This window comes from Channa argus, chromosome 19 (assembly GCF_033026475.1).
Source record: "Channa argus isolate prfri chromosome 19, Channa argus male v1.0, whole genome shotgun sequence".
NCBI lineage: Eukaryota > Metazoa > Chordata > Actinopteri > Anabantiformes > Channidae > Channa > Channa argus.
The window spans coordinates 20,849,991-20,864,313 of record NC_090215.1 but is presented as its reverse complement, the minus strand read 5'-3'; the positions used below and the strand labels follow the sequence as shown (position 1 = coordinate 20,864,313).

At 43.3% G+C, this 14,323-nt stretch overlaps 2 protein-coding genes across 2 annotated transcripts; both read left to right on the top strand.

The window, feature by feature from the left end:
- Positions 1 to 938: 938 nt before the first annotated feature.
- Positions 939 to 6,237, top strand: LOC137104440 (dynein axonemal heavy chain 5-like). The gene is made up of 8 exons (XM_067485627.1): positions 939 to 1,322; positions 2,105 to 2,330; positions 2,539 to 2,642; positions 3,712 to 3,900; positions 3,990 to 4,061; positions 4,167 to 4,238; positions 5,240 to 5,311; positions 5,396 to 6,237. Exons 2-8 carry the CDS (start codon positions 2,105 to 2,107, stop codon positions 5,522 to 5,524), a joined length of 864 nt encoding a protein of 287 aa, XP_067341728.1. The 5' UTR covers positions 939 to 1,322; the 3' UTR covers positions 5,525 to 6,237.
- Positions 6,238 to 6,316: 79 nt separating this feature from the next.
- On the top strand, positions 6,317 to 13,893 carry LOC137104422 (dynein axonemal heavy chain 5-like). Its single transcript, XM_067485592.1, has 12 exons — positions 6,317 to 6,705; positions 7,030 to 7,195; positions 7,311 to 7,404; positions 7,529 to 7,627; positions 7,829 to 8,010; positions 8,094 to 8,213; positions 8,302 to 8,407; positions 8,711 to 8,806; positions 9,035 to 9,130; positions 9,210 to 9,500; positions 9,735 to 9,874; positions 10,083 to 13,893. The coding sequence occupies exons 2-12, from the start codon at positions 7,119 to 7,121 to the stop codon at positions 10,333 to 10,335; spliced, it is 1,554 nt and encodes a 517-aa protein (XP_067341693.1). The 5' UTR covers positions 6,317 to 6,705; positions 7,030 to 7,118; the 3' UTR covers positions 10,336 to 13,893.
- Positions 13,894 to 14,323: the final 430 nt, after the last annotated feature.

The window sequence follows — 14,323 nt, the reverse complement described above, 5'->3', positions numbered from 1 at the left end:
TGTTGTTTCTGGATTGTCATAGTTTTTCTACTTACACTCATATTAAAGTTGCAGTCGTCCAGTATCAAAATGTCCCTTTAACAATTGTCCACTGACTGAACTGATGGACTTCAGGCCAGTTTTTATTGTAACAGAACCCGAAGTGTCACAAACTGACTCAAAGCTCGTGACAAAAGGAGAAACAACACAATTAAATGCTGAAAAGAATCAAACCAACAAAGACGACAGCATCATTCATGGAGTGTGTGGTGTGTGTTGTGGGACTCTCAGCAGTGTTTGTGCATGTTGTCAAGGAAGGAAACACAAAGCAAACCATAACCTGGAGATGTGTTTCCTAGGAGACACAGAGAGAAAATGATTGACAGCAGGCTCCTCTAACTTCAGCTGAAGCCTGCACAGGTGTCACCACATTAGGAGGACGACCCTCCATGTCTGCAGTCTGAAGACACAGCAGCCTAATGTTTATTCACTCATGAGCGGAAACTTTAAGACCACCTGCCTAATGTGCTCTGCTCTTGTGAGCGCTGCCAAAAAACATCACTACAAGGAGCTTTGTCGTCCTTTCTACAGACAGTAGACCATGGACAACGCAGCTACTATGTCACCTGGTGTTTCAAAGCTGCTCCACTGGTTCTATACAACCATTCCAGATGTTGGGGGCTGACGATGATGACCAGCATTCAGCAGACAGCTTGAGCAGACACCAGGTTGGTTTTAATGGTTTTATGGGAAACGTTTCAATAGAAACAAAATCCACCTGTGATCTCTACAACATGGGAGCATGAAACAAAGTGACCTTTGACCTCTGAAACATGTTTAGTTGTTGGTCAGATTCCCAGCTCTGGCCATGAAAAGCCACAGTGTCCAGTGGGTTGAGAAAAGAATCCGAACCTTTCAGAACATTCTCATTTTGTTCTTTCACAGCCTCAAATGAAAACACACACAAACACTGATTTTTTTCCAGCTTGATTTAATCACTGCAGGTTCCAACACACAAGTGAAAGAAAAAAGAGCAGCAGCTCTGAGGATGAGTCAAACCAAATACAGTGAATGTGATGTCACAGCCTTAAAATGAAGAACAGCTGATGTCTCCTGGACGAAGCTTTGTTGGCTTTAGTTGCTGAGTCACTAATACCCACCCCCTGCCTGGGTTACTATGACAACAGCCAAACTTGTCCTTTGCCGAGTTCTGATTCCCTTTCTGTCCTCGCTGTCTCTCTCTCGTTGTCTCTGTGCCTCGCGCTACCTCAGACTGAGTTCTTCTGCACAGCCGGGACTCGTCCTCACACTCTTGACTGTCCAGCCTGACAGGAGACACACAGGTCAGTCCCCACTCTTTAACTCTTCTGCTCTGTCTCTGTCGGTGACCATAATTAATGACTGACTCACATGTTGTATGGGACTCGTCAGGGTGGGAAACTGCTCCAAACAACATAACCAACACCACATCTTAATCCTTAAAGGACAAACTAGACCATTTGAAGAACCTTTGCAGACAAACAACACATGTGCTGCTGCTGACGTTCAGGTTTCTTGTTGCTTTCACAGACTAAAACATGTTCAGGTTGATTTGTGAAGCAAATGTTTATTGTGTAGCATTAACATCTACTGCTGCTTTGAATCAGCCTCTGCAGTGTTTGTAAGTCCAGGTTTCTTTGTCCTGAACTGGACACATGCTGCAGTGACACTGTTTTCATAGCAGAGGAACATCAGCTCTATGATTCTGAATCAAAAGTCCATATTGAAGCAGTGCAGCTTTAAATCCACATTTGTCAGGATGAAGAGAGTCTGAGCAGATTTCCTGACTCTGTGAGGGGGGAACATGAAATTTAGTATTTCATCTTTATTTCTTGTGTGAGTGAGAGGCCTCCTCTCTGGTTCAGGATCACACTGAGCACATTCACACAGTCACAGCTGGAAGCTGCTCAGTTCGCCCACAGTCACTCGACTTGTTGGTGGTGTCCATGAGGGAGGAGACACCTGCTTTTTCCTTGTCCCACCCACATTTAAGGGGCTGAGTTAGTCATGTCTGTGTAAGACACATCAGTCACTACAAACGTGGTTTTATGACACATGACGTCTGTTTTCCTGTGCTGACTCTCAGATGGCAGATCCAGACTCTCGGTCTCCAGCTGAGCTTTTACAAAGGAAACGGGTGTCGATTTTTATCCCAGCTGAAAACTCTGATCCTGGGCTGGATGAGCTCCAGGCGAGACGGAGCCACGATCCTGGGCTGGACGGCCAGGACGGTCCTGGGAGAGAGGAAGAGGAGGAGGAAGGAGACAGAGGCTTTACCAAAGCCAGACCACCTCAGCTGGACGTCCGCAGAGGTGCAGACGACTCACTGATCCGTTAACTCCAACTCTGATTCAAACTAATGCTAATATAGAAACCAACAGCACAACTGTTGCTGCACAGAAAACTAAAATGTGTAAACCAGACTAAACCATTGTCCAGTGACGACACCTTAACTACACCAGCAGCTGATCATCAGCTATAAAAATTCAGGTGCTTCAGGTGTTTGGGTTTTTTCTCCAGAATCCATGGCCACGGCGTATCGGCGAATAGGAGGCCAGAACCTGGGAGCCATCAGTCACATGACTTCTCCGACGGCTGCTCCCCCCTCGACCGCTGGCACCGCAGTGAGTAACCGCTCTGATAGAGCCTTGTCCTTCACTGAAGGACAGATACAGATCAGTAGAGACACAGTAAAGGCCAGTAGACGCTGACTGCTAACAGCCACTAGAGGGCAGACAAAGCAAGTCGCACCTGACATCAGCTGGACGCTGCCAGTTTGGTGGAGTTTAACAACTTTTAGGACAAAGCAGGTTAATCCTAACTTACTACTGACTGTTTCTTCAGTCAGTTTTTTTTTTCAGGCAACTTTTGGTTTTCACTTTATTTCAAACACCAGTTTGCAGTAACACACCACTGTGGACATTTAGCTGCTGCTGATTTGTGTAAAAAATACTGGTAACACTTTATTTTACAGGTCCTGTATTTTCCAGATCATTTCAGGAAAACTTGGCTCATATTTTCTTAGAAACCACTTGGTATTTAGAAATTAATTTCTAGCAAATGAAATACAAACATGGTTGATAAGGAACCTGGGAAGAGTGTAAACAGCAGAGTTATTAACTATCAGCTTGTTGTATTTGAGTTTTAAAGAAAAAATTAAATCATAGGCAACTAAACGTTTCCAGGAAATGATGTGGAAAATATGGGACATGTGAACTAAAGCCAGACTACAGTCAGTGTTCAGCTGCCCAGACCACAGCTTTGTATTTGTGCTTCCCTCTCGCTGCTCTCACAGCATCATTTTCAGCAACAACAGAAGCTGTTTTCAGAGAAGAAGCTCTGAAATCTCCTGGACACTACACTCTAAGCAGAAACGTAGTGAAACATTTAGCAGCAGACCCACATATTTCCTTCAGGAGGTGGTGGAGACCAAAAACCCAGTTAAAGAAAGAGGTAACATTGGACTTTGATCGTTCAGGTGGACACAAACATCAGCACTGCTGAATGTGGAAAGAAGGAGCAGTTTGATCCCAAGTTCAAGATTAAAGCTGCTGATATGTGACATCACTATAATGTGTTTCTGCTGAAAACAGATGGACAAAAGCAGGTGATAGCAACTAACCTGACATCTCTCTGATAGAGACAAACTCTCCAAACCCTTGTTGTGATCACCAAGACCTACTTCTTCTCCAGGTTTCTGCTAAAAGGACGATGCTGCTGTCCAACGAGGCGAGGAGGGAGATGGCGAAGCAGGCGAGAGCCATGAAGGAGGAGAGACGAGCTAGTCTGGACGCCCGACACAAATACCTGATCAGCAGGCTGGTAGATGCTGGGACACTGGGGGAGATGGAGATAGAGGACGTCCTGGTCTCTGATGAGAAGGTAGATCCACGGTCTGCTGCTCCAACTAGAAACTCAGAGAAATCATCTTTCTTTTCAGACTGTGGATAAATCCTGTTTGATTCTTCCAGTTCAGTCTCATTGATGATTTCTTTGCTGCAAACGGATCCAAGAAGCTGATTTTCTTCTATCAGAATGTGAAGGTAACTTTTCTTACATAAAACTAGATTTATATTGTTGTTTAGTTTTTCCTTTTTGTTTCATTCCTCTTTCCTGTCTCTCATTATTTTAACTGCCTTTCTCCACAGAATCTGTCCTCCGGTCTTTCCTCATTTGTGGACGCTCAGAAGAAGCTCTTCCTCACTACAGGGAGCTCAGAGGCAGGTGGAAACTGCTTCACTAGCACTAAGCTACACTTCTTCTGAAGCTTTAGCTCAGTTTCAGTGAAGCTGCCTTAAAGAGCTGGTGTGATGGGAAACAAAGAAAAAAGCATTGGCTGGATTAAGATGATGGTGATGTTTTAAGTTTTTGAAAAGTTGGAATCGTCTGGAAAGTGAGTGGTGTTGGAACCAGACCTGATGTCACAGCCAGTCCTTTAATCACCTCCAGACAATCAGAGCAGATGCTCTTGACATCTTGAGAAACAGCTGCTTGACGACAGAGGAGAACCTGGGCTGTTTGTGAAGATTTAGAGAAATCCACACAACTTTTAGTGACCAAAGTGTCAAAAAATACACAAGAGAAGAGTCAAAAGGAGCCGTGATAACAGCTCTTTACATTGGTTTGATGTGTGTAAGTACATTTACTCCAACCCTGTACTCACACTCCATGTACGTACTCTTTAGATGAAGTAGGTGCAGTGACTGAATCCATCCTGTGTCACGGTGACGGACTGAAAGTGCTGCTGGCCTGATGCCAGCGTAGTCAGGGTGTCGATCTAAGATGCTTCACAAACACAGATCAGTGTGAGCAGCTGCTAACACACATTTAGTTGGAGAACAATGACGTCTTGCTGAATGATCCCTATTGTCCTCAGAGAGAATTACTGCTCTGAGTCTGTGTTGTGTTGCCATGGAAGAAAACGCTGAGCCCAGCCTGCTGTAGCATTTAGCACAGAGACACAAAACACTTTGAGCTTCTAATCCACAGACTGAAAACTGCATGTAGACCAGTCCGACTGGGAGCAGGTAGAACTGTAAAGTCTCTGACTGTGTCTATGAGAAACAACTAGAAGAGCCTGAGCTAATCAAATGATAATGGTGCTAAGATGAAGTGTGATTTCAAGGTGTTACAACAATCTGTCTGTGAATTCTGTTTGGTGACAGCGTTTAGTCTTTACCTTCACATCAGCTGATTAAAAGCCTCTTCCTGTTTCCTTCAGCCTTTACTGGGGAAGTGTCTGTTCTTCCTGAGAACCACGGACAAGGCCATAACCACCGCTAACGTCCAGCAGGTCAGTACCGTTCAGACAGACTAGAGGCTGATCCACATCTAATCTCCCTGTTATATCTTTGCTGTTTCACTGCTGTGTTTCCAGGAGGTGAACTTTGGCATGTTGGACTGCAGCGACAGCAGCGTTCTGAACGGTCTGGAGACTCTGCTGGCTCACATCATGTTGCCGGCCCTCAGGTCACAGCAGGTACACGCCGCCGTCCGTCCTGCGTGATGGCTGCTGAGGTGTATTGCTGCCCTTGTTACTGATTTATTGTTCGATGTAGTCACTGATGCTCCAAACTGAGGAAACTCTTCAGAGTGAAAATGGTTTCTCTAAATTCTGTTCATCCTCTTTACAGCTTTTTCTTTGCTCAGATTGTTGCACAGTGGAGCAATACATGTTTCACAGTCTCAATCTGTCCACACTCACACTTCCCATCAGTTTTTTAATCAGAACCTGCTCCTCCTTAGTCTGCAGTGGCCCAACCACAGCCTCATAATCTTTACCTGGTTTATTCTCCCCTCTCCAGAGTTTGCAGTGATCCTATGCACAGATGCTTGTAATGAATTGTAGAATCTGCCCTTTTCATTGTTGTCCCATGTTTTTGATTAGAGAGACATTTTCTCCCGACCATACAGGAATATTCTTAATTAATTTTTGCAGTTTTGTCAGGTATTTCATTCCCCTCTATTCCAATATGAGCAGGAATCCACATAAATCCCTCACTGAATCCAGGTTTATGGATTCTATATACACATATGATATATACCATCTCCTAATAAACTGCAGGGACCATTTCTGATCAGACCATATTAGAAACTGAAAGGTGGTGACACACACAACAAAAGCAAAGTCAATCACAAAAAGTCTTAGTTTGAACATTGGACCCAAACTAAAGTATGAGACATACATGTATGTGCTAAAGAAACAAACAACCACTATACACCAAATCTCCCAGTTTCCCCATAATGTGGCAGCACATGGTATGATCTAATTGTCACTTCCTGTATTTGGCAGCTCTGCTTTAGTTTGATCTTTTTCTGAGGCCTCACTTTGTGTCTGCAGCACAAACAGAGACTGACAACCAGGCTAAAGACACTGAGGACGATGAATGAGATATCTGCTAAAATCAAGCACCTGAATATGTGACTGATCAGTGAAACAGGCCTGAAAGAGTAACAGTGTCCATGCTCTGGATTTGGCTCCTTCATTTCATTGTTCACTCTCTTCTCTGTGCAGACATGGGGCTCAATGCAGGAGGGACGTCCAGTCCTTCCTGTCTTCAGTGGACCAGTTCGTCAGTAATCTGAGCTCAGCCAGAGTCAACGTGGACAGGAGGTTCCGGCTGCGGCACGTCGAGCTTCCTGATGCCATCAGTCAGCTACGCAGCCCAGCAGACTACACCGCTGCAGGTAGGACGCTCCACCACTACTGGTCACACACATCTGTCCAATTTTCTACACTCATATGGAATGAATTCATTCATATTTTCCTTTGACCCCATTATTTTAAAAGTGAGCATTTAAAGAAACATGTAGACGTGTTTTCCTTTGGTTGACATGTGAGGATGGAGTCTGAAAAGAGATGGAGAAGGACATGACGAGGGGTCAGAGTTTCAGCTACACACAGCTGCTCAATCGAGGCCGTGTTGTTGTGATGATCCCACTTTGACCAAGAAAACTCGTCCACAGCTGTTAAATAAGTAATTTTCAGCAACACTGTGTTTGTGCTGTCAGCCAATAACAGCGAGCTGGTGGAGCGTCTGGAGGGTGTGGTCTCCGTGTGGACCAATCAGATCAAGCAGGTGCTGACTGAGAGCGAGCAGATGAGGAGGGAGGCCGATGACGTGGGACCATCAGCTGAGCTGGAGCACTGGAAGACACGCATGGTGACCTTTAACAGGTAGATTCATGTTATATTTAAAGCAGTTTGACTTTTGGCTTCTGTTATCTTAGAAGGAAACAGTGAGACCTCGTTCTGTCTGCTCACGTTAATATTTAAAATGTGTGTGTTTCAGTCTGATGGAGGAGGTGAAGCGTCCTCATGTGAAAAGGACTCTTGGAGTTCTGCAGGTGGCCAAGTCCAGAACGATGCGAAGCTGGAGAGAGCTGGTCAGCTTCTGCTTCACCACTGATTCAAATGGAAATTAAAGCATTAGTTACATTGACTTTGCTGCAGTTTAGTTGACAGTTGTCATGTTTTTGCTGTAACATCATGACTTTGTGATGGTTTAAGGACGGGAACATCACCGTTGTGGCCAATGAAGCCAAAAACAACGTGAAGTATCTCCACACACTGGACAAGTTCTTCAGACCTCTGGGGAAATGCACTCCGGTAAAAACCGAGATTCAAAGCAGTAATTACTCACAGACACCTGCTTCTCTAGAATCTAGGTTTCATCTTTCAGCACAGATAAACTCTGCTGTTTGTGACATGTTGAGACCCAACCAGTTCAGAACTGCTACTATACGTGGACACTGCTGTAGCTCTTGTTGTGTATCTCTAACACCCCTTCCCCCATTCTGGCTCTGACAGACCAGCATGCTGGAGCACATTCCCGGTCTTATGACCAGCATCAGGATGATCCACACCATCTCTCAGTACTACAACACCTCAGAGAGGATGACGTCTCTGCTGTTAAAAGTCACCAACCAGATGATCGCCACCTGCAGGAGCTTCCTGTCTCAGGGCGTAGCCCACATCTGGGAACACAGCAGGTACAGAGGACTGGAAACTAGAATAGATTAGACCAGATCAACAACCTGGGACAGATGAGGAGACATAACTGCGTGTGTTTCAGGCCGGTGCTGTTGCAGAGGATCTCTGAGTGCTGTAATCTCAACGTGGACTACCAGAGGAGCTTCCATACGGTCCGAGACAAACTGAGAGAAAACTCTGAAAACAGACAGTTTGACTTCAGGTAAACACCAAGCTGCAGCAGCTGATTGTCATAAGCTCTGTACCTCTCAGCCAGTCAGCACCCGAATCATCCTCTTCCTTCTCTTCAGTGAGAACTACATCTTTGGCAAGTTTGATGCTTTCTGCAGACGACTGGAGAAAATCGCTCACATGGCGTCAACGATGGAGAGCCTGGCTGCTCTGCAACACATGAAGGTGACCTGGATGTTAACGTTACTGTGCACAGGAAGCCAACACAGAGATCAATTTTAATCAATAGCATTTGTGTTTTCACCTTTTATACTAATTTCTATTGCTCAATACCAAGATGCTGAACGTGTGAAAAAGTGTCCTGCACTTAGTTCCATCATCTTACAAATATGTTTTTAGGGGATTTAACTTAGAAACCTAAAGGATTTTAATCAGATAAATAAGAATTTGTCTGATGGTTTCTTAAACATGATCATGGATAATATTGATGCAGTACTTCATGCAAAGTTAAACTGAGCTGTGCTGCAGGTGGAGGGTGTTGAGAAGATTTACATTCGCTACCAGAACCTGGTCTCCACAACAAAGTCCAAGACCTATGATGTTCTGGATCATCGCAAGCTGGAGGTAAAATAAAATCCTACAGAAACATTATTTAGCAGAGGCACAAAATGCCCCACAGAAAGCGAGAACAATAAAAGTAAAAGCTGTCCCACAACTAAAACCCTTTCTTTTTTCATTTGTATCCAAAATCCACAATAAACTGAAACGATCTTATTTTTACTGAGAGCAGATATTACAGATATTAACAGTACAAAAGAAACAGGAGTCACAATAAAACTGTGTGTGTGTCAGTTTGACAGTGACTATGCAGACTTCCAGCTCCAGGTTCAGGGTTTGTTCGAGTCTCTTCAGTCTCTGCTGAACTTCTGGTTCCATCAGTCCCTCACTGTGAGTTCATCCTGATCAGACTAAAGACATCAGACCGAAACAAGTAGAATTAATGACTGAGCGTGTGATTGTGTTGTAGACGGAGCAGATGCTGGAGCTGCTGGCCGTGTTCGAGTCCGGTCCGACGGCTCGTCTGGACCTGAAGCAGCACTACCTGCTGCTGCTACTGCGCTACAGCAGAGAGCTGGAGCTTCTGAAGAAGACCTACCAGAAACAGAGAGACAGACCGGCCCTTCCACAGAGCTACAACAGGATAGCTGTGGTGCTGCTGCAGTACGAGATGTTGCACCTGCGAGCGTGGAGTCAGGCAGCAGAGAGCGCTCCACACAGCCTCAGTGCTGCCCTCCTGGTCCGACACGAGACCACCAAGGTGCTGAAAGAGTATTTATAGCAGTTAGAATGATTCTGAATTATTTGAATTCATTTCTCAGCATATTTACACATGAACATCGGCTCTGTGACCAATAATCCTTTCGTGATTTTCATTGGCTGCACATGAAAACATGTCTGTTAAAGGCTGCTGGGAACAGAAACATGGCAAACCACAAAAAAGTACGGACCAAATGCCCAAAGTCAGCTAGATGACAAACTGTGTGTTTCTCAGGAGGTTTTTGTGAACCTAGACCCGGTGGTGCTGGAGGTTCTGCAGGAAGCCAGGTGGATGAACAAACTTGGGGCGACTGTGCCAAAAGTCATCATCAAAATGATGAACAGAGAAGAACAGCTCAAAGCACTGGACCACCGGTGAGAACCGCTGTCATTTCTGTCGCTGATCACACAAGATGCAAATTCTTTATTCTTTTTGTTTAGTTCACTGCAAAAAGCAAAAAGCAGTTTTAATTGTTTTTATCAGTGGTTTTACTTTAATTAAATAACAAAGTTTCAGATCTTGACCCTCACAGTCTGACTCTTGTCTGATCTGTATTTGCTGAACCTGATTTTGCTGGTCCAGGCTGCTGGAGTTGCTTCAGGACTACAGTTCAGTGGTACACAGGATCCCTCCTCTCCTTCTCCCTCTGATGCAGCCCTTCATCTGCCGAGTGGAGGCAGCTCTCTCCCCCGGACTCACCACATTGACTTCCTTCCTCTCTGTCTCTCCTGAGAATGTTTACAAGTGTATAATGTTGAATGTTCACTGTTCCAATTTTAGACCTACACACCCATTTCTATTTTACTTTGGTGTAAATACTGCTTTTCTTCAGTAATTGAAGTGTCCTGTGTTCGGAGTGGTTTATGAACGCATCATTATCCCGTTTCCTGTGACGCAATGGGCGAGACAGGTGTCAGTCATTTGTGTTGTCCAATCGGGGATGTTTACGACAGCCTATCAAGTTTGAGGTGGGTGGGATAAACCGAGGCGCGAAAGAGGAAAACGGGAAAAGTAGACGAGCAGAAAACGGATCCTGACAGAGAAAAAAAAGTCCAACGTTGACGTTGGCAAAGTGTTAAACTAATGTTGTCGGTTCCCTAAACACCAGAGTGTTTGTGTGTATTCATTGTGCCCCCGTGAGAGAACGTGTGGGCGCAGTAAGAGCCGTTTTCTCTCGGTCATTTCTCATCTCTTTGTGGACGGTTGTAGTTGGTTCCCCCGTGCTGGTTGTGCTGCGCCTCTTTCCCGTACTTACGGTATGGGTACTAAGAATGGCCAAGAAGGCATAAAAGCTCAGCGGCTGCTGCATCAGACAAATGCAAATGATTTTCTTATTATACGTAGTTAATAGAATGTATTAATTAACTCATAGCTGACTAATAATAGATCGATTAAAACTGGTAAAAATTTTATGTGAATTAGTGTATATTCCTTGCGGATTGTTATAATTCAATATTTGAAAAATATTTTTAAAAAGTATATAGTTAGCTGAACATAGACATCACTTAAACAAGAATATATTGAGAGTTTCAGTAACCTCTAAAGAAACCTTTCTATAAAGATCCTGGTTTCCTCCTTATTCCGTCCAGTATGTTTAAAGTCCCAACGAAACTTAAAGCCACGATCAGCTGCAAACAAAGGAGCAGCTCCAGCTCCATACAGCTGCTGGTCACAGCTTGAAACAGAGACAGAAAGATAAAAACTCCTCCAACAGCCTGATCAGAGAGGGGAAGCTTTACACTGCAAACTGGATACTTTACTAAAATACTACAGTAAGAATATGAAAAAGCAAGAAAAGGGGAACAACTGGAACAGGCTGCAGCTCGGCCTGTAACACTTATTACCACATCTACTAATACTCTACTTCTATTTCTGCCACAGCTACTACTAACACTACTACCTCTACTATGGCTACTACTTGTTCATAGCAAGTGGTAGCAAATCTTGTTACTACATATGTTATTAACAGTACTACAATAAGTATTATTACTCCTACTTTTCCTGCCACTTCAACAAGTACTACTTCTAATACTGTGTTTCCTTCTTCTGCTACAATTAATACATTACTTATTACTACTAACTCAGCAGTGAACATGAAGGATGTCTGAGATGGGATTTAAACACTTCAGCTGCTAGTTAGTAGCTTTGGACAACAGCTGCTGCATTTGTCCTTTTGTTACCTACTCAGGAGAAACACGATGATGTTTTACTATAAAAGTTCGATAAAAATGAATCACATGTGGAGAATGAATGAAGTGGTTAAACTGATTAGAAATGTGATGTGTCATCAGTCTTTGACCTGATGCTGTACTGAGTGTGTGTCATGCTGGAATGAGGAAGTAACGTGGAGGCTGTGCAGACACACACAGCTGGAGAAAAAGGGAACTAACTTTACTAAAATACGTTAAGAGAGAAGTTATAGATACGTAGGTTTCAGCTCTGTGCCACGAGCTGATCTCAGCATCTGTAAAGCTGAGTCTGTACAGTCACTGACAGAGATGGAAGTGAATATTTGCAGCCGTATTTTCACCGTATGAAAACCTGAAGTGTTTGCTAGTCAGACATGGATCCTGTGACTTCACTGTGTCAGTCTACATCCACAATTCCAACAATGATTGTTTTATATTTTCTCAAGATCCAGAGATCAGGATCTCTTGGCAAAATTAGGTTTAATAATTCATTTCTCTTTGGACAACTGATTGAATTCTTCATCTTTGATTTCTACACCTACTGAAAACCACATAAATCATTACATGTACATGTTACTTTTAGAAGAGAATTTTGAAAAATGTCAAAGTGAAGTTTAATGTCTTCATTTGTGTCAACAGACCAACTTCTACGAGAAACCACAAATTGTATGTTGCCATGGATACAGACAGTCACACTATGGGCTGCAAACTGAGCCTTATACAGATTATTTGCTCACGTGTTAAAAAGCTAAGTCCATAGAATCTGCTGTGGACAGTTCAATTTTACTTTAGACTGAAGTACTGACAACTGTCACTGAACTACTGTGATACTGAAGACGTCTTCAAGACCTGATTAATCTAGTGCAGGTTCTGAAACCTCATAATTAGGAGATATGAATTTTTTTTCTTGGGTTAAAGTAACATGCTGCTGCTTCAGATGGTTTCTGCAGACTGAGCTGGACGGAGGAGAAAGACGTGTTCGTGTTTGTGGAACAAGGTAGTTTCCACAGTAACTGACTCAGAGTGACCTCTGCTTCTGGATGTAAAACCTAAGTTTCACTCAACTCAGAGTTAAACAGCCCAAGTTTTCACTAAACCCACGTTCTGAAAAACTCAGATCAGCTTCTGCTCCAGTCATGAAAACCAAATCTCCCATAAATACAACAGCAATGATGTTAATGGTTTGTTCCTTTACTCAGACTAACGTTTCTTTTTCTGCTTTCAGGTTAATGTATTAACTGTTAAGTCTCTTCTTTTTATTTTGTGAGACCCAAACTTATTGTGACACGTCTCCATCATTTCTGTCTCTCAGTCCAATATGGCCGCCGTGCTGTGACTCTGGTTTCTGTCACATTTAATCAACTTGGATCAGTGTTGGTTCAGTTTTGTCTTGTGATTTTTATTTGTCTTTAACTCAGTGACATTTCTTTCTGTTAGACTGCCCGTCCAGCCTGTCCGTCAATCTATCTTATATGGCCGTCAGCCTGTCCACCCCCCTTACAGCTGGGATCAGTTTTGGTGCAGTAATGTCGACAGAAAGGTCGACAACAATGTTCTTTGCTGTTTGGTGGTTTTTCTTCACTGCTGTGCTGCAACCTTTTTTCCCCCATTTGTCCGTCCTCCCATCATCATTGTCTCCATCGTCTATTGTATCAAACTTTTCATGCGCAAACCGAGTCCTTTTAGTTTTCAGTGATTCTGTGTGACTTTCTCTCTGACCTTTAACCTTTGCTTAACCTACTCACTTCCTGTTTATTACAGTCAACATGACAAACAATCTACTGCTCAGTACGTTTGGAAAAGTAACTTTGATGTACTATCCTCCACCTCACAGGTCATAAATGACCAAACCTTTACATGAATCTCATAGCAGCTGGTTTCATTGAGTGATGGATCAAGTGTCACTTAGTTCACTCTTTAGTTATAACCAGCGGTTTGAACTACAAACAGCTGCTCAGAGGCTCCAGATGAATCAAGGTGAACTTTGGTTTTGTCAAGTTATTTTTTTTTTTATCTATGTTATGGTTGATGACATGTTGTGTCTGGTGGTGAGTGGATGATTGAACAACCTGAAGCTTCTCTGTTGGTGCAGTATGTGATGATGTGCTGCCACCTGCTGGAGACAGGTGACATTCACACACACACACACACACACACACACACACACACACACACACACACACACACACACACACACACACACACACACACACTGCAGCAATCAAACCAATTACAGCTGAACTTATAAAATGACACATTTACTACAGTGCAACAATATTTTGCACATAAAGATTTTTTGGAATTTGTCTTATTGTTGTTTAAAATGTTTTTGTGTAAAAGTAAAACGTCTGCACTTTATTCAGTAAAGTTACTGAAGTACATGGAACTGAGTAAATGTATCCTGTTACAGCCCAGTTCCTAATCTGAGCTCAGCTCTGCAGGACTGAGAGTTTCCCTGAAATTGGCCTTTGAGATAAAACAAGTTTATTAATGAGAAAAGTTTTTCTCCAACAGTCTGAGTGGAGTCACAGTCACAACATGACTGGGGTTTTATTCTTTTCTCTATGACAGAAATCTCATTATGAATGTGATCAACTTTTTGTTTTAATGTAGCTGCTAATTGAAATGTTTCAT